This window comes from Balaenoptera musculus, chromosome 17, assembly GCF_009873245.2.
Source record: "Balaenoptera musculus isolate JJ_BM4_2016_0621 chromosome 17, mBalMus1.pri.v3, whole genome shotgun sequence".
Taxonomy (NCBI): domain Eukaryota; kingdom Metazoa; phylum Chordata; class Mammalia; order Artiodactyla; family Balaenopteridae; genus Balaenoptera; species Balaenoptera musculus.
Window position 1 is genome coordinate 42,316,211 of NC_045801.1, and position 27,159 is coordinate 42,343,369.

A 27,159-nucleotide genomic window follows, 5' to 3' on the forward strand; every position below is an offset into this window, starting at 1 on the left:
ATTTTTGTGTGAAAATGGGTTCCTAAAATGCAATGGTGTTCACTCTGAAACACAGGGCAAAACATGCATGCTCTTAATCTTTGGATTTAATCTAGAATTATAAAATCCAGATAATTTTATAAATTATAAATGTATAATTTAATACATAAACGATGAAACACACAGCTCTGAGAACCATGCTAACCTGTTATCGTGGAGAACACAGGAAAAGCCTTTATAATTCAGAGATGCAATCACCTGTTAATTTCTCTGATGGCTTTTTTAGAGTTTAATCAATTTGATTCTCTGACTTGGAAGCTACAGCCTAGAGGTAGCATAAAATATATAGGAAAGCCCAGTTCAGGAACTTGGCCATCTCCCTTCAGTAACGGCCTCACACAGAGGGATTTCTTCCTGTAGATTTTTTATTACTTGGAGTCAGAAGGAAAATAATCTGGCAAATTCAACACTTGTGGTGAATAGGTTGGGCTTTGACTCAGACAGACGAGGGCTGGAGTCCTGATTCTGTAATCACAGGCTGCGTGACTTGGGCAAGAGGTAAAACCCCTCTGTGCCTTTGTTTTCTGTTTATAAGATGGAATCCACTTCAGGCCATGTTGTAAAGACTAAACAAGAAAACATCTTTTTTAACATATGCTATGAACATAGCTGTATAATATTGCTAAGAAACAATGGTTAAAAGTGATACATATACATTCTTTTACAGAAAACTTTATAGATTTAAATGTACTTTTTGCATACCTTATTAGAAAGTACCAAATATTTCCAAAGAAGAAGCAAACTCCTTTCAGAGCAATGCCATGAGATTCCTGTCATTGATTCGGGAGGTGAAACATACAAGAGGAAGCTATTTGATTTTGTGGAACAAGGTCATTTCATTCAGCTCAGGGGAGGGCACAGGTGTTAAGAAAGTGAGAGCTGCTTAGCCTCACTGACCTCATTTCCCTAAATGTGGTTATCTTGGCTGTGAGACAGAGGAAGAAGGATCGTTCCTGGTCCTTCTGGTCCACTGAGTATGCTAACCACTGGCATGCAACTAGGTGGTTTCACTTCACGGTCCCCAAGATAAACGAAACTTAGGGCTTCCCTGGTGGCGCAGTGGTTGAGAATTTGCCTGCTAATGCAGGGGACACGGGTTCGCGCCCTGGTCTGGGAAGATCCCACATGCCGCGGAGCAACTAGGCCCGTGAGCCACAATTACTGAGCCTGCGCGTCTGGAGCCTGTGCTCCGCAACAAGAGAGGCCGCGATAGCGAGAGGCCCGCGCACCGCGATGAAGAGTGGCCCCCGCTTGCCGCAACTAGAGAAAGCCCTCACACAGAAACGAAGACCCAACACAGCCATAAATAAATAAATAAATAAATAATTAACAAAAGTGATTGTTTAAAAAAAAAAAAACGAAGCTTAGAGCAATCACTAAGTCTTCTGAAGGGGATCTGGGAAGCAAGAAGCCCATCTAGACAGTGGGCTGTGCTCTTGTGCTTTCATTGTGCTAGATGCACACCTAGAGGCAGATGGAAAACACAACACAGCTCAGGAGAAGCCCAGAAATGAATATCAGAATGGATATCAAATTTGCCACAAAGGTGACCTTGATTCTCATCTTTAGTGTAGATTCCAAGAGTGACTGAGGGGTGGGAATCAGGAATCTCTCTAAGAGAGCCCTTGACTTAAGAAATCTGGGGCCATGTTGTTTAATCGGAAACCTCATTCTGAGTGAAAAAAGTAGTAACTTGCTCTCAGGCAAATCCATTCTCAGAGTGGTGAGAAAAAGGACTTGGTTTGTGTTTTGGGGGAAGGCTACTGCTGGTTGTTTCATGCAGACTTTGAAGAGGACCCTTGGGTTTCAGAAGCAGGTGCAGCCCGTTTGCATCATTGGCTGTAACTTCTGAGTCATTTCCCATGTCTCTCGTGGCTGGTTATCAATGAACTGAGTCACTGCTCAGACATGGCACCCTGTGCTTGTCTGTGTTTAAGACGGAATCTACACAAATATATGTCAGCTGAGTCTTCTGTGCTAAGTGGTGGGGGAGCAAAATATGGATGAAACTCTTGGATGTCATGGACCTCGCACTCTACAGATAGTTGAATACACAGAGAGTTTTTCCACTTTAACTTCTTCTTGTCTTCTAATTTATTAAACCTACATTCCAAAATTCAGAAACCTGTTTTGAGATGTATTAGATGTGAATTAACTTCTTTTGGTACAAACGCATTTCTTTCCTGGAGTACAATACCTTTTATGATATCTGATGGTTCCTGAAAATCAATAAAGCCAGTCGATGGTTAATGTTTGACTGAAGGTGAAGGGAGAGGCTGGGGAAGCAGAGCAGAGCAGAGGGAGTGTCCTCTGGGGAAGACACTCAAGTCCCAGCAAGAGTCTCAACAGTTGAATGGAAGAAAAATAACTTTTAACAACCATTTTGTTACTTACAGAAAGGTAAGCGTTGACATGTCTTAACTATGTCGATAGTATATTTCTTTAAGAATGACAGAATAGATGGTGGTGGGATTACTTAAGTTGCTGGACAAATTTATTCCTTGAGGGGTGCTATGTGTCATTTGCTGGGAAGGAAAGTTTATTTCTAGTGTGATAAGTTTTGCTTACCGAGCACAACTTCTTTCGTGGTTTCTTCTTATTAGTCTATAACTTTTATAAATTCATTTGATGAAGTGGTTTGGCTTGAATCTCGCTTGGTAGTGGCATTAAAGAAAAGAATAAGCTTTTGGATGTTTAAATGTGGATTACACCCATTCTTTGTAATTAAAATATAAAAAAAGTTCCTAGCCCTGAGCTGCCCTGGGGCTCTTACACTCTACAAATCAGGGCTGGAATCTCATTTTTACGAAGTGTCATCTCTCAGATGTGGTCTTCAAAAACTGAGCATTCTCTTTACTTCTCAGAGAGTGAGATTCAATTTAGGATTCTTAGGACTGACTGCCCAGGACACAGCAGGGAAGGGGAAAGCCATAGGAGGAAAAAAGCCCTTTCTTAAAAGAAGTGGAATAAGATTTGAAAACAAACAGATCTGCCTTCCCAATTGGGAAAGCAAAGCTGGTGTGTATGTTGGTCAGATTCTGGTCATTCTTTCGGCCACATCGGCAGATGTAACATCAACTAATGTGTGATTATTTTGAGATGTCTAAACATGTACAGCTTATTGGTGTCTTCAAAGGTCCAGCCCCTGCCTCTGTCTCAGTTTTTTCTTCATTGTGAGTGAGTGACTTTCTGGGAACAGATGCCCTCTGTGATGGGGGATGCCAAACAGGAGATTGGAAGAGCAACGTATTCTCTAATATTTTCTTGTCTTTATTTTTCTTCAAAAACTTAGATAGCAAGAGAGGAATAATTTGAAAGAAGAAAAAAGCATATGTTTAGATGACATGGAAAATGGATGGCATTCAGCTCTTACCAGGAAACAAATGAGTCTTACTGAGTGAGGGTTTATCATGGACTATAGTGTGAGTGAGGGTTTATCATGGACTGTTAGGTATATAGTTTATGAGTCTTCAGGGTTGGGCACATGGATTAGGCCAGTTTCATCATTTACCAGCCAGCAGGCACTGAACAGATTGCTTAAGCTCACTGTACCTTAATTTTCTCATCTACAAAATGGAGATATTTGCCTAACCAAGTGGTTGTGAGAGTAAATTAGATCAGCGTGTAAAGAACTCAGTACCTTGTCTGACACTCAACAGACGTTCAATGAATATTAACTCTTCTTTCCATGAGAAAGTTCAAGCAGGTGATGCAGGTCAAACTGAGAAGTTGCTGTTTCATTCTCTAGGGGAAAAAACGAGTAATGCTGCAATAACTATATCGTCCATTGTGCAAGGGAGAAACCAATTCTATGCCAAAGAAGTGGGGTCAAATAATATGAGAGGATGAGAAAACACTTGAGTTTTGCTTTTTCTTTTTAATGAGGCATTTTATTTTATTTATTTTTTTTGAGGTTTTTTGTTTTCTTTAACAACTTTATTGGAGTATAATTGCTTTATAATGGTGTGTTAGTTTCTGCTTTATAACAAAGTGAATCAGTTATACATATACATATATCCCCATATCTCTTCCCTCTTGCGTCTCTGTCCCTCCCACCTTCCCTATCCCACCCCTCTAGGTGGTCACAAAGCACTGAGCTGATCTCCCTGTGCTATGCGGCTGCTTCCCACTAGCTATCTGTTATACATTTGGTAGTGTATATAAGTCCATGCCACTCTCTCACTTTGTCCCAGCTTACCCTTCCCCTTCCCTGTATCCTCAAGTCCATTCTCTAGTAGGTCTGTGTCTTTATTCCCATCTTGCCCCTAGGTTCTTCATGACCACTTTTTTTTTTTTTTTTTTTTAGATTCCATATATATGTGTTAGCATACAGTATTTGTTTTTCTCTTTCTGACTTACTTCACCCTGTATGACAGACTCCAGGTCCATCCACCTCACTACAAATAACTCAATTTCGTTTCTTTTCATGGTTGAGTAATATTCTATTGTATATATGTGCCACATCTTCTTTATCCATTCATCTGTAGATGGACACTTAGGTTGCTTCCATGTCCTGGCTATTGTAAATAGAGCTGCAATGAACATTGTTGTACATGACTCTTTTTGACTTATGGTTTTCTCAGGGTATATGCCCAGTAGTGGGATTGCTGGGTCATATGGTAGTTCTATTTTTAGTTTTTTAAGGAACCTCCATACTGTTCTCCATAGTGGCTGTATCAATTTACATTCCCACCAACAGTGCAAGAGGGTTCCCTTTTCTCCACACCCTCTCCAGTATTGTACCTGCCCACCAGAAAGACAAGATCCAGCCTCATCCACCAGAACACAGGCACTAGTCCCCTCCACCAGGAAGCCTACACAACCCACTGAAGCAACCTTAGCCACTGGGGGCAGACACCAAAAACAACGGGAACTACGAAAACTGCAGCCTGCAAAAAGGAGACCCCAAACACAGTAAGTGAAGCAAAATGAGAAGACAGAGAAACACACAGCAGATGAAGGAGCAAGGTAAAAACCCACCAGACCTAACAAATGAAGAGGAAATAGGCAGTCTACCTGAAAAAGAATTCAGAATACTGATAGTAAAGATGATCCAAAATCTTGGAAATAGAATGGAGAAAATACAAGAAACGTTTAACAAGGACCTAGAAGAACTAAAGAGCAAACAAACGATGATGAACAACACAATAAATGAAATTAAAAATTCTCTAGAAGGGATCAATAGCAGAATAACTGAGGCAGAAGAACAGATAAGTGACCTGGAAGACAAAATAGTGGAAATAACTACTGCAGAGCAGAATAAAGAAAAAAGAATGAAAAGAACTGAGGACAGTCTCAGAGACCTGTGGGACAGCATTAATGAGGCATTTTAAAGCCCCTCTGATGTTTCACTATAAGCCTTCTGGGGAGGTGTGGGCGTGGCATCCTTTGAAACTTGCTAAGATGTCCCCTGGGAAAAGCCATTGTCATTCAAGGTGAAGATTGCATTTCTGGTACCTCCTCCATTCTTTTATGAAAGGCAAAATATATCCTGGCAGCAACTCGACTTCCTATTCCTTTGTCAAAGGCACTCTCTGGAAAGTGTGCTCTCGCTTTTCTTCCAGGTCAAGAGAGATGACTCTGAGAAGGAAAGCTGAACACCACTGTGTCCCTTTCTCCAAAGGCTGACAAATAAGTGCTTTTATGGCTGTTAGTTTACACAGATAGAAATATACATATTTGTTTGTTGGCATAAAATTGTATTCCTTCAGAAACCTCTGGTGTTGAATTTATAAGGTACTAGTTGTTCTGTGGTCTCCCCAATGATTAAACAAGGAAAGAGTACTGAATTTTGTTAGGGGAATATCTATCTATTTGTTACTTGTGAGAACAAACATGAGTGTTTATTTAGGTATAAGAAATATTAACTTAATAAAAGCAGACATTCACCTAGTGGTGGAGGTTTTAACCATACTCAAGATGATTTTTTCACTTATGCATATATAACAGACGAAGCTATCCTTGGTTATTGTGTATGTGACACAAAGAAAACTTAATTTCTCTTAAAATATTCTGTAAGACTGACACTGAGTTCTCTCATCCATGATATTCTGAATCAATGATTTCTTACTGTATGTTAATTATTTTAAAACTTTAGGACTTGTGTTGCTGAGTAAGAGATAAAGAGAAATCATAAAGGTAGATTTATGCCCTTAAAGAATATTTAAACTAAGGATGAGCACATCTTCCTCACACAGAGGGTCTGTGCTTGGTCTCTGCAGTCAGACTGACACCCTTTCCTCAACCTCTCTGAGCTGTTTCCTGCCCTGTGGGATGGCAACAGGACCTGCCTATAGGATTGTTGTGAAACTTAAATGAAATAAGTCTTCCAAAGTACTTAGCTTAGTAAATGTTCATTAAATGCTAGTTTTTTAAGCTTTCAATTATTAAAAAATACTAGCCAATGAGTGAGATTTCATAGTGGTATGGCATCCGTTATGAAGACAGAACTAAATTTATTTCCGCCTTACTCTCTTGCCCATCCCAGTTGTCAATTATGATTTAATTACAGAAATCAGAAAGTTAGCCTACTACACTCGAGCATGACTGTGCATTTTTGTCATTGCCTCAAGGTCACCTCATAAATGAGCTAGTATTATAGCAAGTCTTTTGTTTTGTTTTGTTTTAAATCTCAATGTTTAAAACATATGGGATGGGATCTAATTGAGATTTACCTCGTACTGAATTTCTAAGGCCAGAGTGTGTAGTTTTATTATCTTGACAAAATACTCATCTGTGCACTTTATAATACACAAAGAAATGTTGTATAATGCATGAAGCAACACTTTGTCAAAAATAATTAAGCCACTTTTTTGAGAAATAGTGATTTCTACCCTCCTTTTTAGGCCAGAAAAGACCCTTGTGATGTTGTTCTGCTAGATATGGAAGAAAGAAAGTCCTCCCTCTGTCTCCCTTGTAGAGTTTCTGGGGTGGAAACCTGTGCACCTCAGAGAACTCAACACTGACATCCTTACTGCCAACCTGCTTAAGACGTCAGAGAAGCACCATGGGGTGGGGGGGTCACCATCTGTGTCCCCATGTGGGGGGCCTCCCTCCCCTCTGACCTCCTCACCCCTGCTGCCCCTTCCCTTGCTCATGCTGGGGGAGTGCCGGGTGGGACAATAGCCAGCTGGGAGTAAGAGTGAGCACACTTCCTAAAATATTCCTTAGAACTCATTATTATTTTCTTTAATAATTATGCTTGGAATTTGTATTTAAGTCAATCATAGAAATTTAAAATATTTTAAGAGGAGCCATCTATCCTCTCATAAGACTATTTACCTGATCATGAACCTATTGATTAAGTAAGAAATCACCCTCAATTTTGCATATGTGTAAATCCAGATTTTCATATGCTGAAAGATTGGCATACTTATTGCAAAGTTTAGTGAGAGAAAAAAGTGCTTACATTTATGTGTACGTTGGGTGGGGAGGGGGCAATCCACCCTTCCTTTTCCTTCCTTGGTCCTTCCTTCCTCCCTCCTAATCAGTCTGAAGTGCCAGGCAGCAGCCCAGATTTTATGCCTGCCTGTTTGTTTCTAGCTTATTAATGGTCACTTTCATTGGGTCCTTAATTTGCCAAGAGTGCAAATTGGTCAGATCCTCCTGTGATTTTTTTCTAAACTTTAAGTGATGTAATTGGTGCCAGAGATTTGTGAGTGAGAACACAAAGATGGGCATGATTGATCTGAACAATACTTGATGAACAATGGTGTGAGCAAGCTTTTTATCTGACCTTTATTCATATCTGGCCTTGCTGTATAATTTATGCTGCTCTTAGCAATATACAATGCAGAGGTAAACTAAATGGCACACAGGATATTTGGTGCTGTTTGGTTCTGGTGATGTTATGAATTCTAGTCACATTCTTTCCTGTCCACATCACCCATGATATTTGAAAACAAATTTTGCAGTCCTCTCCTTCTGTACCTTCTTTGTTCTTTGGAAATGTGTGGTTTAGCCTTAGAGCATGGTGAAGTGTTTTAATTCAAAGCCCTTAACTTTTTTTTTTAACAAAAAGGATGAGCCATGACTGACTCGATTTAAGGTTTACCTATCACTTAGCATTTGTAAGAGAGGGGAAAAAAATCAGTGCTTATGTATTGATTTACTTGTAGATTTTGAGAACTGATACCTAGAAATTTCCTGTCCTTACTCAGATAAATGGGGAAATGACAGGAGTGTCTAAAAATGCCTCTTGGAGTCTCTGGAGCCCAGCAGGAGATTCGATCAAGCTTGGAGTGGACCCCCTGGGATGCCGTGGGCACTGCATGTATAATAACTGGATAAAGCCCCATCTGAGGCCACCCTATCCTGGGACGGCAGTGCCTTTGTCAGTCAAAACTAGAGTTCCTTGATATGTTAGTTTGCTAGGGCTGCTGTAACAAAGTACCACAGATGGGGTGGCTTAAACAATAGAAATTTATTGTGTCACAGTTCTGGAGGCTCGAAGTCCAAAATGAAGGTGTCTGCAGGGCTGGTTCCTTCTGAGGGCCATAAGGATTGGTTTGAGGGCTTCCTCCTTGGCTCTCAGACAGCTGTCTTCCCCATGTGTCTTCATGTTGTCTGTCTTTCCTCTATGTGTGTCTCCACATCCAAGTTTTCCCTTTTGATGAGGACACCAGTCATATTGGATTAGGGCCTACCCTAATGACTTAGTTCTAACTTCATTACCTCTGTAAAGACCCTGTCTCCAAATAAGATCACATTCTGAGGTACTTGGGGGTTAGGCTCCAACATGAATTTTGAGGCAGGGGACACCATTCAATCCATAACACTTGGCTTGGTTAAAAAATAAGAGACTGCTGAGGTGAAAGTCAGAAGGAAATGAGAAGGAGAGAGGGTAGAAATCAGAAATAGATGTGCTGTAGGAGCCAAACTCCTAGGCTGATGGCCCTCTGAGAAGGCAGACTCATGTCAGCATCTGAAGAAGAAGAGCAGCTATGGAGTGAAAAAAAACCTTTTTGAATTTTTGGAAAGATGTATAATAGATTCAGTACTGCTAGATATCTTATTTATCAGGATGCTTGTGCTTTCATAAAGAGAATAATATATGAATAAGAGTATAGGTGTGAAATTAGCCAGGCAGTGTGATCTTGTACAAGTCTGGTAACTTTTTTGACCCTCACCTCTTGATTTTTGATCTTTGAGAGAGAAATTTTAACAGTACCTGCTTCATAGGGTTCTTATGAAAAATCAGTAAGATAATTCATATAAATCTCTCAGCATGTGCTGAGACAAAGGGCTTCTAGTAGATGTTAGCTGCCTTTGTGATGTTATCCTGGCTGGACACAGATTCAGGATATGGAGGGTTTCAGTGTTGTCTGGGCTACGGTGAATTAAATGAAGCCTTCAGCCTTAATCTGCAAGTCCAGCAGCCCTGATTCTGCATGTGTAAATGGTCCAAGATTAAAGCAAGTGGTGGTGGCTTTTCAAAACCCCCCTAAACCTTTGACCTCTGTTGCTAAGGATGTACTTGCCGTCTCAGATAGTTGCCATAGAAACTGTCTGAATTTAGTCTTTGTACCTGAGGAAACCCTGACAAATAGCAAAAATTCCCAGCAGATGGTTGTATCAACTATTTCAGGTAGTTCAGATGGAATGTCACTGAATTATCTGGAAATCTACTCCAATCCTTTGCCAAGTAGGGTTTGTGAAATAATCTATCAAGTGTGTATGGCTTGGTGATTTTAGGCAATTTCAGTTATAAACCATGGTTTCCCTCCAGCATCATTATGATCCAGGATGTGGTATTCATTAGTGAAATTATGTCTGTAAGAAGAGGAAATACAGGCAAGACTTGTTTGAGAGGCTGAAGTCCTCTTCTGGAATAATCCTAGTAATGGTGTAGTTTGCCTTGGATCATTCAGACGAAGGCTTTGCCTTGCCACTTCATTTGGCTGTGAGGGTGTTGCTGTGAAGGGTGCTTCTTGAGTATCCTTATGGCCAGGGCCATTGAAAGCTGGGAATTGTGATAGGAGCTGTCCTGTGGGACAATATTTAATTTCTGACTAAGCAAACTTGGGTGGCAGAAGGAATTTTTATTTGACAAACACTGTTCAAAATATTAACTTATTGAGTCCCATAACTCTCAAAAGTAGATCCTTTATTATCCTTGCTTTACAGATGAGTAGACATGAGTCAGTGAAGGAGCCAAGATCCAAACCAGTCAATCTAACAACCACATGGTGTGATAGATTTGTCCACAAAGAAATCACAAGACCCTAGGCATGGGAGCAGAAAGCAATTACTTCTGTTTCCCACCAGAAACCCTTCTGTGAAGGATGAAACTAAATGTAAATGACAAAAGAAAGGATGAGTGTAATGCTACGTTTACTTTTTAGGTTCCATTAAAACACCCTGGATGGTGGTCTGTTTGAGCATCTGACTAAAATAAGGCATTTATTTTTTATTTTTTATTTTTTTATTTTATTTTTATTTGTTTTTTATCATTCAACTTGCATGTCTTTGGAAGATTGAAAGTGCTAAAAAAATCATTTCAAGTGGAGATGGTATATATATCAACCAGTTCTTAACCTATTTACTGAACAGAAATCTGTTCATGTATTTAAAAGAGAAATAATCCTTTCCGTCAACAATAAAAATTTATTACTTTGCATCAGAATAAACTTTTAGATCTCAAATTAGTTTCCTTTAACATTTTCTGTTTATTCTGAAAGCTCTTATAGATTGGACAAATTCATAGAATACCAATCTTAGACAATCACAAGTGTTTTAGAATTTAACAAACATCTGTTGAGAGCTTAGTATGTGCAAGCCATACTATGAAGAGCCATGAGAGGTTAAAAAAATATAATTTTTTTAAATAAGTTTATTTATTTATTTATTTATTTATTTATTTGGCTGTGTTGGGTCTTCGTTTCTGTGCGAGGGCTTTCTCTAGTTGCGGCGAGCGGGGGTCACTCTTCATCGCGGTGCACGGGCCTCTCACTCTCGCGGCCTCTCTTGTTGCAGAGCACAGGCTTCAGACGCGCAGGCTCAGTAGTTGTGGCTCACGGGCCCAGTTGCTCCGCGGCATGTGGGATCTTCCCAGACCAGGGGTCGAACCCGTGTCCCCTGCATTGGCAGATGGATTCTTAACCACTGCGCCACCAGGAAAGCCCCCAAAATATAATTTTAAAATGAGGTCTCTGTCTTGAAGGATTTTGTATTCTAGTAGAGGCAGCAACACAGACATGTAAATACGTGATAAAAAATAAAAGGCAGGCAGGAGGGGCTTTGAGAGGAAGATGCTTCTGGCTGGAAATCAGGGAGATTTCATGAAGGACGTAGGTTCTAGCTCCATGAAGCAGACCCTGTACCCCTTATTTTGTCATCCTCGTTCTTAGCACAGTATCTGGCACATAATAGAATTATTAAATTCAGTGATTTTAAAATAAATGAATAAGTTGGTCTTAGATGGTAGGGTATGAGAAGTAAAAGTAGAAGTGAGAAAGGATAATCTCAATCCAGCTTGATTGAGAAAATATCAATTGTCATTTACTCCGGGTGGGGCCCTGTGACAGGTGGGGAGAACAGCCAGTGACAAAGCGTGGAGACAGGGAAGCTCGGTGCAAAGTCCATGGGGTGCTCAGCATTACTGGGTGTGGTGGGTGTGGGAGATAAGGCCAGAAGAGTAAAGTGGGAACAGCATTTAAAGGATCTTGAGGGACTTCCCTGGTGGCATAGTGGTTGGGAACCCGCCTGCCAATGCAGGGGACACGGGTTCCAGCCCTGGTCCAGGAGGATCCCACGTGCTGCGGAGCAACTCAGGCCGTACGCCACAACTACTGAGCCTGAGCTCTAGAGCCCGCGAGCTGCAACTGCTGAGGCCTGTGCACCTGGAGCCCGTGCTCCGCAACGGGGATGGCGGGCCACAGCAGTGAGAAGCCCGCGCGCCGCATTGAAGAGTAGCCCCCACTCGCCGCAACTAGAGAAGACCCACGTGCAGCAGCGAAGACCCAATGCAGCCCCCCCCGCAAAAAATAAAAATAAATAAATAAAAGTTCTTAAACGCTGAGGGGTTTGAGGAGAAAGAGCCTCAAATGTGTCATTATTGTCTGTATTTTTACTTCTCTTAAGCAAATATTGGTTGATAGCTGATCATGTTTATTTGGCTAATATAAAAAAAGACTAGTTAGACTTAAGAATACCAATTTATTCATTTAGATACATTTCATATTGCAATATGCTAGAACCTGCGATTGTTATTTGTTTCTGTGTGTTTCAAAACCCTGTGAGCAGTCTAAAGCAGCAGAAAAATGTCTTGTTTGTGTTTGACAAGGAGCCAATTCTAAAATGACGTTTGGACACATAGACCAGACTAATTCTGTTGCAAAAGCTCATTTCTAAACATTCACAAAATTTACAGATCTAATTGCACTGAAGGGGTGTAGTCCTAGCTCTTCCTTAAAATAGCTGTAGAACCTTGGGACAAGTTGCTTCATTTATATAGCATGTACAAGCAATATGTACATTTTATACGTCTCTACATCCCTACACCTACAGCTACGTCTCTTCGGCTATCACACTGTGTAGGGTATAGCAGAAAGACTCGAAAGACTCTTTGGACTTTGGCACCTGACAGATCTGGTTGGAAACACGGCAATATCACTTCCTAGCTATGTGTCTTTAGGTGAATGGCTTAACTTTGAACCTCAATTTCCTCATGTACAAAATAAGAGTAACATTTCCTAACTCATTATGTCTGTGATAAACTCATAAGAGCACTCATTACTGAGCAATTGCTTTATTACTGAGCAATTGCTATGTATTTTCCATTTGAGGAAACTGAGGCACAGAGAGATTAAGTAGCCACACAGCTACTGAAAGGCCAAGCTGGGTTTCCGGTCCAGGCTGACTCAGAGTTTACGTTCTCCACCTCTGTCATTCTGTTTGTAAAGGTCCCTCCACTAATCTACCCTATAGAATGATGCTTAATAAATGTTCGTTTCTATCTTTATCTCCTGGGGCATTTGTGAAGCTAAAATGGGATAGTACTTTGACCTTTTCAAAGTTCAAATATAAGCTATCCAAAAGTAAGGAATTAAACAGTTTCAGGGTCTAAATTTTTAGAGTAGTTAGAATTTTATAACCATTTTCCCATGCGGATTATATTGATGATATAAGTTCAATGTAGAAAACTTTAAAAAATAAAGAAAAAGATAAAGAAATAAACGAAGATCATCCACAATCCCTAGAGGCAATAAAATAATTGGAATTTTAGTGAAGTGAATGCATTCTTCATTTCCCTGGTTTTTTGTTTTGTTTTGTTTTAGCAGTCCAATATTATGATAGGCAACAACCCTGCTTTACAGGCCATGTGGAAAATTTATCTCAGATCTTAAAATCAGTTAGTCATGATGTGTCTTAGGGTGAAAGTTATGATTTCTGTGAAATGCAAAGGCACAAGGAAAAAGGAAAAATAACATTGAACAGAATAGAAGAGGGGCAGAGTTTGGATTTTTATTGGGTTGCTTTTGAAGTAATAAGAAGTACATTTTTTCCTTAGATGTATTGCATAGTTAACAGCAAGGTTTAGAAGAGCAAAGAGGCAGCTGGTGAGGTCTTTGAATGAAGGGTTGTGAACATTCTTGGGTTCTTCCTGCTTGAAGAAGCTCATCTATTTGCAGCTTTGAATCAGCACCACTAAAGTTTCAGTATCTAGTTATTGTGGCATTTACCAAAACATATATCCCACACACATATAATGAGTGAAAATTATACTTATTGCCTATCATTTAAGACTCTTAAATGAAGAAGGCTAATAAAGTGAAGTGGTTAGTAAAGATGGAATTAGCACATGCTTGTTTCCGGATGTTGACTTGTAGTTGCTGTGGACAAGGTATCAGGAAGCTTCTGGAAGTCCAGGCTGTTCCACAGAGGAGAGGCTGAACTTCAAGGATGCATTCTACTAGGTTTATAAATGAATATCATCCAATGATCCTTTATGCTTGGAGAAACATGGTTTTAACAGGATGGCAACTAATCAACTTATCTCCGGTTTATTCACAGGAGTTTGAATAGAGAAAACCATGATGTTGCAAGCCCAACTGCACTGCTTGTGTCTCTTTACACTTTACTTGGTAAGAGAAGAGAATGTTCTTTATTTATTTAGTAGAATATTTCCAGTCATCCTTCTACCCCGTACCAGGGAAGCAACGGCTATCATCATTTAAAAAATAGTCTATCAAAATGAACTCATTGCGAACAAAGGACACTTTGCCCCGATGGACTATTTTTGTTGAAATAGCTACAAGTCATATGTCCAACCTTCAACCAGAGATGTGCTTTCTCCTCAGCTCTTAAAAGCCAATGCCACTTCACAGGCAAGGTTTAAACAAATCCATCTACTTAGCTTTAGACCATTGCATACAGCTCAGGGAATCTGGAAAGAAAAGTATACTGATACATGTGTTAGTCTATGTCCCTTAATCATGACTTTTTTTTTTTTTTAACTTTGACCATGAGAAATTACCACCAAAATTAAGAAAAGCATTTTCTCCATTTTTGACCCTTCTCTGCTCTGTACTTTTCTTCCCATATATGGCTTGGAGTTTTCTGACCAAATTTGTGCTTAGTCACTTGTTGAGCTAACCCTATCGACTCGGGCTTCTAGAAGTTGGAGCTGGATGGAAACTGGGGAGACCAGATCTTAACCTCCGGTAGAGACAGGGATGCCGTCTTCACTTTCCTTATTAAGCTCATAAAGGTTATACACTTTCCAAATCTGTTGTATTATGAAGCAAGATTATGGGGAAGCATTTGCTTTCTCCTTAGAAGGAAGCTACTAGATCCTCATACCTCTAATCTTGGTTCCTTTCTTCTAAAACCCAAATATAACATATTGAATTTCAAGTTCCAGAGAGCCCCTGAGAGCCCACACAGTTCAAAATATTTAGAGTGAAATACAGCCAAACTTGTAAACCTACCAGAGCTTTCCCCTTGGGGGGAAGATCTGCAGTTCAAACCTTATGAGCAAGGTGCATCCTCACAGACCTGGGCTTGAAGCTTGTAGCTAAGACTGCCTAAGGACTGGGTCCAACATCCCCACTTGACTTCTCTCCTCCTCCTACCCTCTCAGATGTCCTTTGCTATCTATATTATCTCAGAATGGTGGTGAAGTCAGTGCCTAGTTCAAACTTGGCACTGCTATTGATCAGTGACAAGAACTTGGGTGAGTTACTAAGCTCTGAACCTCAGTTTTCTGCCCTGTGAGATGGGTCTAATAATAGTACTTGCCTTATGTGGCAATTAAATGAGATAATGCATTTATAAAGCCCTTGGATCAATGACTGGCACAGTCTAAGGGCTTGATAAATATTAGCTATTAGTATTACTACCACATTTTAAATATTCAGCATCTACACTCAAATGGACTCTGACCTCCATGAGGAGGACTGTGTTTTAATCATCTTTGCAGCCTCAGCACATAGAGCAGTGCCTGGAACAAGTTAGAAATTAAATACATAATTATGGATTTATATTAGGAAACATTAGGAAACAACAGTGAGACCTTAAGAGAGACAGAAGATTCTGTCGCGATAATCTGACATCAGCAGGCTCATCAGCTTCTTGTCTGAGAAGGAGACATGCATTCTTCTTCCTAGATAAAGGATGAAAGTAAGTTTTCCTTTTTCCCTGCTCTCACCCCAGTGGGATTTCTACCTGGAGTAAGAAACACTGCCCAAACTGCTGCTGGCAGCAAGAGCCTTGCCCAGGAGACAGCCCCGTGCACAGCTGTCTCTGGGTGAAGGAGGGAGGCTGAGACCTGTGTGCTGGGATTTCAGGGGCATTGGGACAGAGCCAGTTCTCTTCTGCCTTCACCGACCCCTATGCCCAGACCCCCTCCTGTGAAGGCTGGAAGTTCCATTGGAGCTTCTTTCCTTCAGCATAAAGTTTTTTTAATCAGCAGAGGTAGCCATTTAAAGTGATTGCCAGTCATTTATTCTATACTATGAATGGCTCTCCTGTCCTTTCCTGAGAACTGGTTCTCATAGAGGGTTAGAAACACTGCATGAATATATTGTAAGGGCACTGATGAGAGGGTTTGGGAAAGAGTGCTGAGTAGGGAGGCAGGGAAATCAAGGAGAAGCCAACTATTTTGGAGTTTTGCCTGGGACTATGCTTCTTCCGGAAGGAAGATGAGCTGACATACATACTATGTAAACAATGCAGAGCACTCTTGCTGGAAAGTACAATGACGGTGGCTACTAGGCAGGCAGATCTGACAACAGCATGCATCCTTTGCTGGCCTGGAAGGCAATGGAGCAACATGGTGCAGAGTTGGGGCTTGGTGGTCCAACAGAGCTGGCACCATCCCACAGCAGCACCAATTACATGTGCCTCTGCTGTGGGACTTCTCCAGAGCTTCCCTGATATTGTTGAGGATCAGAAGAAATGATGTGTGTGGAGGGTCTAGTTCCATAGCTGCCATACAGGAAACACTCAAAAATATCAGTTCCATTCTCTTCCTACTTTTCACCTTTTTATGCAAGATGGTGGGTTTTATTCTTCCAACTCTTTTCACAAATTTCCACCATAGCATTCTTCCCAATTATGGATGTATGGCTTGATGACTCATGATGTGCCCATGCATTTTGAAATCTTTATAGCTCAGATAGCCAGGTTAATGGGCAGGAAGAGAGATTTGTTGCCCTGATACGAGAACCCAACCCAACTTTGAACATTGCAGCTGAGACTTATCCTTTATTTCTCATAGGTGAGTCAGCTCATCCACCTGGGAAAAATGCAGGCTTATTTGTGAGGTTTGCCTGACTAATGTAGTTTTCCTATAGATGCCGTCACTGGTGTGATCAGCTGAAAGATGGACTGCTTGCTGATGTGAGCAGAAAGTTGATGAAACCGTTTGCTGTTAAGCAGTAGCCCCTCAAAAAGCACTGCCCTCGTCCTGTACCAACCATGGCACCCACTTCTTGTGTCCTGCCTTCCAGAGGAACTGATGGAGCTGGAGAAGATGTGGAAAGGAGTGGAAGGGAGGAAGAGCCCCCAGAGGAAAATACACTTTGAGAGGAACTGATGAGCTAGAAGTCTATATAATTATTGTGTCAGTTAAGAATGCTTTTAGCTACAAGCAAATTTAGAGTGTCTCCAGTCAATAGGGATTTATTTTTCTCAGACAACGAGAAGCCTGCCGTGGGCAGTCCCGGGCAGGTTTAGCAGTTCTGTGATGTTATCAGAGATTTGGGCTTCTTTCTCTTTGCTCCACCGTTGTTTGAGCTGGTTTGTCCCCTCGTGGTTTCATGATGGCTGCCACAGCTACAGACATGAGGTCCATTGCTTGAGCAAGAAGAACAGGGCAGATGCCAGCCACATCTGTCTTTCTTAATCAGGAATACAAAATCTTGACCAGAACCATTCCCCCACCTCCACCCAGACACAGCAGACTCCACCTTTTGTTTCGCAAACCAGAACTGGGTCACTTGGTCACCCTCCTAGCAGCAAGGGAGTCTGGGAAAGAGATCACTTGTCTTCCCAAGGGAGAGAGGCTGGCGATGGCTGGGGTCAGCTAACCCAAGGGCCTGACACAACTCTGAGGGAGAGGAGACCAAATTCCAAAGTCCTCTGTATTCTTGTTTGTTACTATTTTTTTGTTGGACAACCCAGATCAACTTAATCAAGATTCAATGAACCAAGGGATATAGTACAAGACCTTCTTCCCCATGATTTCATCCTAATTGTTTTTGGGTTATTCCCAGTGTTTCTATACGATAAGGACGTACTAGCTCCTCATAAAGAAATGGAAAATAAATTCTCTTCTCGCCAGTTCTTCTTTCTTTTTTGGTTTTACCTGTCCAGTTCCCCAAACCATTAACTTTCCGTATCATACTTCTGATTCTAACCTATCCCACCCCTGATTCCCATAACAAGTAGGAGACCTAAAGAACCACTCGGGAAGGAGGGGGGACTGGCATCGGTGTGGGTGCTAGATCCTTCGTTCCAGAGGGTGCTCTCTGTGGGGGTTTACCGCTGGCTGTCCCTTCCTGTGTTCTGCCTGCTCCGCTCTGCCTTGCGACTCCCGTTAGTGACCAGTCCTGGTGGGAGACGAAGGGATGGCAGGAACTACTGCTGAATGCACCCTCCTGCACATCCCCATGCTGCCAGCTTCCCACCCCCCTGACCCCCACCCCAGGCTGTCTTGGCTGCTTTTGCTGGTGTGTAGTGGGGGTAGTGGCTAAGAGGGCCGGGTCTGGAGTTGCAGGTTCGAATCCTGCTTCCTGCACTACCTGGGCAAATTTCTTAACCTCTCTGCGTCTCAGTCTAATCACCGGTGAAACAGAGCTGGCAATAATAATCTACCCTGTAGGGCTGTTGTTGGGATTCAATGTGTTTAGGACAAAGCTCAGCATATACTAATTTAGCAAGTGTGAGCTCTTCTTGTTGGGTGCCAGGCAAGCATTGTACTAAACACGTCTACATATTTTTTCCCCTTAAAAGTTCAATTGTCTTTGAGGTGCCTGAACTCTAGTGTGCTGGGAATCTGCCATGGATTTCCTTATAAACCAACAGGAGTGGAATAGAAGGGTTTTAAGAAGCTGGTGTAGGGCTTCCCTGGTGGTGCAGTGGTTAAAAATCCACCAGCCAATGCAGGGGATAGGGGTTCGAGCCCTGGTCCGGGAAGATCTCACATGTCGCGGAGCAACTAAGCCCATGCACCACAATTACTGAGCCTGCGCTCTAGAGCCTGCGAGCCACAACTACTGAGCCCACGTGCTGCAACTACTGAAGCCCATGTGCCTAGAGCCCATGCTCTGCAACAGGAGAAGCCACTGCAGTGAGAAGCCCTGGCACCGCAACGAAGAATAGCCCCTGCTCGCCGCAACTAGAGAAAACCTGTGCACAACAACGAAGACCCAACGCAGCCAAAAATTAAAAAATTAAAAAAAAAAGAAGCTTATGTAAAACCATGTAGAATTTAACAGCATAGTGGCATTGTGGGAAGATCATGAACTTTCCTTCAGTTAGAACCCAGTGTGTGTGCCATGTCAACTGCTTATGGGTTTTACTCTGGGCAAGTAGCTAACCTCTGTGAGCCTCATTTATAAAACGGGAGTGTTAATTTCTCCCCACAGGGTGATTGCTTGAATGGTTAAATGAGAAAAGCAGTGCTAGGCTCTAAGCAAACCATTTTGACATAGTAGAGCCTCAACAAATATTAAACCCCTTCCTGCCTGTTTTGACTAGATTTTACACTGTTTTGAGCCCGGTTAGAATCTTAGGTTTCATATATCAGTCCTGGAACCATAAGAAAATCAGCAAGTGACACATATATATTCATAGTAGATGGTGATGCTAATCTTCTTTTTCTTTCTTTTTTTTAACAGACAACTGGATATGGCCAAGAGGGAAAGTTTAGTGGACCCCTGAAGCCCATGACCTTTTCTATTTTTGAAGGCCAAGGACCGAGTCAAATCATATTCCAGGTAATGGCTGCTCTTGATCACTGTCATCTTGATTTTGCAGGCTCTCTCAGTGGACTTTTACTCCTTTATCTACTGTACACCCAGAAATAAAATATAGGCATAGTAGATCTCATTACCAAGAATGATTTCAGAAGCTAAGTTAAACACAGAGATGAGTGGCTTCAGTGTTGTAAGACGCTGTACCTGACATCCTCATTTGGACTTCCTCAGTGGTGTCTGGGGCAAGTACTCTCATCTCTGGGGTGGGGACCTTGGTGTCTGTAGACTCCGCCTCTTCCCCCAGGGTGGGAAGGGAAACTGTCTCTGGAGTGGCATGGCCATCTGAGTATCTGTCTTTTCAATGAGCTGGCTGCTTGAAGCATTTGAAGATGAGGGTTCTCTGGATTAGCGCTGAAATAGCCTGCTTTCCTCACTGCCTCCTCTGAGCCCATCCCTGGGCCCTCACCCATGGGTTGGACAAGGCACACTGGGTGGCAGTCATCTCATTTAGTTAGTTAACTGAGAAAAGCATCAGATTGAGGGGTGGACTGCAAGAGACTTCAGCTTTAAGGGCACTGAAATAATCCCGGAAATGTAATGGAGAGAGGGAGAAAAACATACTACAGCACGGACCAGAAATCCCCTGGGGAAGCCTGCTTGGCCTTGGAGTGGCTGAGGATACTTTGATGAGCCTCTGGGTGTGCCCATGATCTCCCATCCCATGCACTGGGGTAGCAACAGAGGGTTGCTAAACTACCATCTAAGGTGGATGCCTTCTGTTAACTGTCCAAGCATTTGTTTTCGGCAGTTCCCGTCCACAGAGGAGAGACTGAAAGCTGCCTCATCCCACCTTCTCTCATTTGGTACCAAATTAGTGCCAAGGGGCTCCATAGTATGAGCTGCTGGGGGTGCACGTGTATCTCTGTGCCCTGCTGTGGGTATTTTAGAGGCTTTGACCTCTGCAGTCAGGGAAGCCGCCACTGAGCGAGCAGCAAATGCTTTGAGAACTGGAGGCTAATAAGAGAAGAGTGTCCCAGCAAAGGCACAGCTTGGACACCTGTCCTGTGCTGGGCGAGGGCAGGGCATGCCCCGAGTTTTGGCAGAAGGCCAGCAGAGATCCTAAAGAAGAAGGTAGGAGAGGAGGCTGCAGAGACAGGAAGGGTCCTGACCTCTAAGGCTCTTAGATTTTCTCCTCAAAGCAGCGGACCTGAATCAAGTTTCCATTCAGGGCTACAAACTGGAGGGGGGGCGGGAAACAGAAGAGGTTGCAAAGGAACTGGTTGGGAGTCTATGGCAGGGCTCACACAAGAGGTGATCTCGTTAACTAACTTTCTTTCCCTTGCCAGGGAGCACTTAGTTATAGATATCTCGCTTACATTAAAAAAATTCTGTTCAAGATGTAGAGAACAAACATATGGACACCAAGGGGGGAAAGGGGGGGTGGGATGAATTGGGAGATTGGGATTGACATATATACACTGATATGTATAAAACAGATAACTGATGAGAACCTACTGTATAGCATAGGGAACTCCACTTTGCTGTACAGTAGAAACTAACACAACATTGTAGAACAACTATACTCCAATAAAAAAAATTCTGTTCATTTGTGTATTTTTATGCTTCATAAGCTGGTAAGAATGCTGTGGGCTAGGCACATGTTCATCTTTTTTTTTGAATTTGATATATTCTTATTTATTTTTATTGGGGTATAGTTGCTTTACAATATTGCATTAGTTTCTGCTGTACAACAGAGTGAATCAGCTATATGTATACATATATCCCCTCCCTCTTGGACCTCCCCCTCCCATCCCACCCATCTAGGTCACAACAGAGCACCGAGCTGAGCTCCCTGCGCTATATAGCAGGTTCCCACTAGCTATCTATTTTACACATGGTAGTGTATATATGTCATTCCCAATCTCCCAATTCATCCCACCCCCCTATGCCCCTGCCCCGTGTCCACATGTCAGTTCTCTATGTCTGTGTCTCTATTCCTGTGTTGCGAATAGGTTCATCTGTACCGTTTTTCTAAATTCCACATATATGTGTTAAGATACAATATTTATTTTTCTCCTTCTGATTTACTTCACTCTGTATGACAGACTCTAGGTCCATCCACATCTCTACAAATGACCCAGTTTCGTTCCTGATGGTGCCTATTGTTACAAGGCACTATGCTGGGACTGAGGATACAAGATGACCCCAACACCATCCCTGCGCCCAGTGAGCTCATAGGGTAGTAGCTCTACCATTGAGTAATCCATTAACTCAAAATGGATTAAAGACCCAAATGTAAGACCGAAACCATAAAACTCCTAGACGAACACATAAGCAGAACACTCTTTGATATAAATCATAGGAATATTTTTTGGATCTGTCTCCTAAAGCAAAGGAAATAAAAGGAAAAATAAACAAATGGAAACTAATTAAACTCAAAAGCTTTTGCACAGCAAAGGAAACCATTGACAAAATGAAAAGACAAACTACGGAATGGGAGAAAATGTTTGCAAATGATGTGACTGATAAGAGGTTAATATCAAAAAGATAGAAAGAGATCATACAACTCAACATCAAAAAGCGAACAACCTAATTAAAAAATGGGTAGAAGACCTGAATAGACATTTTTCCAAAGAGGACATGTAGAAGGCCAACAGTCACATGAAAAGATGTTCAACATCATTAATCATCAGAGAAATGCAAGTTAAAACCACAATGAGATATCACCTCACACCTGCCAAATGGCTATCATTAAAAAGAACACAAATAACAAATGTTGGTAAGGATGTGGAGAAAAGGGAACCTTCATGCACTGTTGGTGGGAGTGTAAATTGGTGTAGCCAAGGAAAACAGTGTGGAGCTTTCTCAAAAAACTAGAAATAGAACTACCATATGACCCAGCAATTCCACTCCTGGGGTATATATCTGAAAAAAATGAAAATACTAATTTGAGAAGATACATTCACCCCAATATTCATAGTAGTATTATTTACAGTTGCCAAGATATGGAAGCAACCTAAGTGTCCATCAATGAATGAATGGATAAAGAAGATATAATATATATATATATATATACATATATGCACACACACACAATGGAATACTACTCAGCATAAAAAAGAATGAAATTTTGCCATTTGCAACAATGTGGATGGACTTGGGGGGTATTATGCTTAGTGAAATAAGTCAGACAGAGAAAGATAAATACTGAATGATATCACATGTGGAATCTAAAAAATAAAACAAACTAGTGAATATAACAAAAAAGAAAAGACAGATACAGAAAACAGACTAGCTGTTACCAGTGGGGGGAGTGCAGGGGAGAGGGACAAGATAGGAGTAGGGGATTAAGAGGTACAAACCATTATGCATAAAATAAATAAGCTGCAAGGATGTCTTGTACAACACAGGGAATACAGCCAGTATTTTGTAGTAACTATTACTGGAATATGACCTTTAAACATTTTGAATCACTATGCTGTACACCTATAATTTATGTAGTATTGTACATCAACTATACTTCAATTAAAAAAAAGGCCAAAATAAAAAGTAGGTTACATAGCAAAAAAATAAAATAAAATCTGGAATATACAAAAAAAAAAAAAAAAATAGCATACCATGCTCTTTCCATCTTCTTATGTGGAAATGATGTAGAAAACCCAGCCTTGGTAAGATGTACTTTGGGCTCTTTATTACAGTGGTGGGAAGGAGTTGTCCCAGTTCCCTCATCTGTATCACTTGAAATGTTCTTACCTGAAGTCAGGGAGGCACAAAGCAAGCTTTTTGCCCCATGAGGTTGATCCTTGGGTTATTAACATGTCCTCCAAAAAAGAAAAGAAACAAAGAAAGAAAGAAAGGAAGAAAAAAGAACTAAACACCTACAGACTTCTTTCACTGAGGATTTTCAACTGTCCCCAGCTCTGTACTCTCAGGGGCTTCCAGATCTAAGGATAGTATGATACGTATCTCAGATACGTAATTTTTTTCTTTTTTTTTCTTTTTTTGCTTCAAAGGAGTAATTTTATTTTATAATTCTCCCCATTTTTTAGTTACTTAGTACTTGATTTTTAAAACTGCACATTAAAAAAATGATTACTTAAAAAATGAGAGTTGAATACAGGACTTTGGAATAAAGAGGGCAGGAATACCGAATAAATTGAGCCCGTTTTTAGTTTTGTTCATAATAATTAAAGATGATTCAGCAACGATGGCCATTTTACGCAGCTCATTCAGGAGGGCTTCTGGTACATGCAAGTGCATGAACTTGATACAGAGGAGGATTTCACGAAGTTTTAATGACGACTAGAAATATCATAAGGTGACTATGGACGATCTATAAACACCTGTTGTTGTTGTCACTGGACAGAGAAGGCTTCCAGTTTTCCAGTTCACAGCTGGAACCAAGCTCTTGGATCTTCCACTCGTCTTCACTGGCCAAAGGAAAACTTTGTAATGGCTGATATTTTTTCCTTACTATTTCAATGAAGCCTTAGATTGGATCACATGAAAATGCCTCTGCGTATCTTCCAGAACTCCCCAATACCTTCCTTAATAGCATATTCAGCACAGTTCTTGCACTCTTGGGGTGTAAATCCAATTAATGCTCTCCCTGTAGTACCAATTCCCCAATCACTAGTCAATTTTTTAACTTGAGCTTCTATGTAATGAGGAGATGCATAATAAAAATGGTCCCCAAGGACACTGTAAGCCATGTATTGAGAGCCTTCTGAGGTTTATGTAACTTCTTGATCTTCAAAACTCTCTACATTGCAAGCTATCTCCATTTTCCCTTCGTGAGGAAAAGCCATCGTTTGGACGCCCTTCAGTCCATTCACATTTGAGCCCCGAATGGCACTAGCGATCTCTTTTCCCAGAGCCAAGTCTTGAGAATCTATGGTAACATTGCAGTTCATCACATACGGGCTAGCTACGATCGATGCCTGATGTGAAAGTTTGTTTCTCAGTTTGAGGTTTCACTCAGCTCCTGCCTCCCGCAGATTGGCTCTCGGCTGCTCTAGCGGCGGCATGAATCTCCTCACGGCAAAGCTGTAATTCCAATTTTATTCCAACGCAACTGTCACAACGCCCTGAAGCAAGCTGTTAAACCACATCTTCGGGCAGGTGCAGCTCCCAGGTCAAGTTTAAGAGCACTGAAATCCCTCCTTGTGAACCAGCCCAGTTGCTTCCTTCTCTGGACAAGAGTGCGCTTCTCAGGCAGGTCAGCCTCACCAAAGAGAAACACACTGCAGCCAGGAACACGCTGGACCAGACTCTCAGCAAGGCTTCTGGCCACAGCTCCACACTCTTCCACTCCAACACCAGAGAGAGGGTAAATGGGAATCAGGTCCACTGCTCCCAGGCAAGGATGGATCCCCTCTTGAACCTCCATATCAATTGACTGGAAGGCCTCCAGGCAGGCAGCCAGAAGGGAATTGCCTAACTCAGCAAGAGAAGCTGCTATTGTAGTGACTGATCTGTTGCACTCTTGATCAGAAAATATATTGAGCACTGAGACCTCAGGATGTTTCTGTCCATTTTTTTTCAAGAAAAGCTGCTTTCGCTGCGTTCTCACCAATGTATTTTCTTCTGGCTTCTGAAATGTTTCATAAACAGGCAGCCAAACGGAGCCCCAGTCTGTGTCCTGCGCACACACCACCGTTGGCACTTTCAGGGCGGCAGAGGCTCTCCGAGGAGGCCGTAGTGCGAGGTCTGGGCAGACACCGGCGCTGGGACCCCCTGCGCGGTCCCGCCCAGGTTCTGGTGTGGAGTGGCCCAGACCCACGTGGGCCGAAGGGTAACCCGAGGGACTCGCTGAGGGCCCCGGGAGACTCCAGCAGGGGGATCAGCGTCCCCGGGCGGCGCTGCCCCGGGCCCGCCTCCAGCCTGCGACCACGCCGGCAGCTCCGCGGTTTGGGGGGACCCACCTGCGGGGGCGGAGGACGTCGCGATAGGACGACCTCTTTTTTCTTTGTGTGAGATATAGCTTATGTATCATAAGATCTACCCTTTTAAAATGTCCAATTCAGTGGTTTTTAATATATCACAAAAATGTACAACCATCACCACTATCTGATCCCAGAACACTTTCACCAGACTCAAAGAAACCCTGTACCAACCAGCAGTCACTCCCTATTCTCCTCTCCTCCCAGCCCCTGGCAAACACTAATCGACTTGCAGTCTCTAGAGATTTCCTTTATAGACATTTCATATAAATGGAATCATGTAACATGTGACCCTATGTGTATAATTTCTTTTACTTAGCGTAATGTTTTCAAGGTTCATCTATATTGTAGCAGGTATTAGTACTTCTTTCCTTTTTTTTATGGCTGATTAATATCCCATTGTATGAATATAATACGTTTTGAATATCCAGTTATCATTTGATGGACATTTATGGCTATTATAAATAATGCTATTATGGACATTCATGTACAATTTTTGTGAGGATATATGTTTTCCATTCTCTTGGATATATACCTAGGAGTAAAATTTCTGGGACATAGTTAATTCAATTTTTAACTTTTTAAATAACTGCAAAACTGTTCTGCAAAACAACTGAACCATTTTACATTCCCACCAGCATTGTGTAAGTGTTCTGATTTCTCCACATCCTTGCCAACACTTGTTACTTATCTGTTTCTTTATTGTAATGATAGCTATCCTAGTGGAGTAAAGTGATATTTCTCTGTGGTTTGGGTTTGCATTTCCCTAATGACTAATGTTAATATCTTTTAATGTGCTTATTGGCTATTTGTATATCTTCTTTGGAGAACTGTCTGTTCAAATCCTTTACCTCTTTTTAAATTGAATTATTTGTTTTTTATTGTTGTAAGAACCCTTTATATATTCTGCATAAAATTCCTTTTCATACACATGATTTGCAAATATTTTCTCACATTCTATAGGTTACTTTTCACTTTCTTGATAGTTCATTTGAAGCACAAAAGCTTTTAATTTTGATGAAGTTCAATTTATTTTCTTTTTTGTTTGTGCTTTTGCTATAATATCTAAAAACCTATTGCCTCATCCAGAGTCACAAAGATTTATGCCTGTGTTTTCTTCTCAGTTTTAGAGTTTTAACTCTTAACATTTAGGCCTTTGGTCTATTTTTAGTTAATTTTTGTGCATGATACAAGAGGTAGGGATCTAACTTCATTCTTTTGCATGTGGATATCCAGTTGTTCCAGCACCATTTGTTGAAAACACTATTTTTTCCCCATTGAATTATCTTAGCACCTTTGTCAGAAATTAATTTGACCATAAATACAAAAGTTTATTTCTGTACTCCTGATTTTGAATCCATTGATCTATATGTCTGTCCTTATGCCAGTTCCACACTCTCTAGAATACTGTAGCTTTGTAGTAAATTTTGAAATCGGGCAGTGTTAAGTCTCTCAACTTTGTTCTTCTTTTTCAAGGTTGTTTTGGTTATTCTGGGCCTTATACATTTTTATATAAATTTTAGGATCATTGTGTCAATTCTACAAACAAGACAAAAGTAATTTTGATAAGGATTGTGTTGAGTTAGTATCTCAACTTGGAGAATAGTACTATCTTAACAATATTAAGTTTTTCAAGTTTTGAGCATGGGATGTTTTTCCATTTATTTAGATCTTCTTTAATTTCTTGCAACAATGTTTCGTAGTTTTCAGTTTACAAATCTTGTATTTCTTTGGTTAAATTTATTCTGAAGTATGTT

At 41.3% G+C, this 27,159-nt stretch overlaps 1 protein-coding gene and 1 pseudogene across 1 annotated transcript in view; one reads left to right on the forward strand and one right to left on the reverse strand.

The window, feature by feature from the left end:
* The first annotated feature begins 2,346 nt into the window (after positions 1 to 2,346).
* Positions 2,347 to 27,159, forward strand: part of CDH17 (cadherin 17) — an 89,221-nt gene continuing 64,408 nt past the window's right edge. Inside the window, exons 1-3 of the mRNA XM_036830603.1 lie at positions 2,347 to 2,439; positions 14,053 to 14,123; positions 19,383 to 19,481. Coding sequence (XP_036686498.1) covers positions 14,073 to 14,123; positions 19,383 to 19,481 — 150 coding nt within the window. The 5' untranslated portion in view covers positions 2,347 to 2,439; positions 14,053 to 14,072. The remainder of the gene's footprint in view (positions 2,440 to 14,052; positions 14,124 to 19,382; positions 19,482 to 27,159) is intronic.
* Positions 24,538 to 26,763, reverse strand: LOC118883761 (annotated as a pseudogene).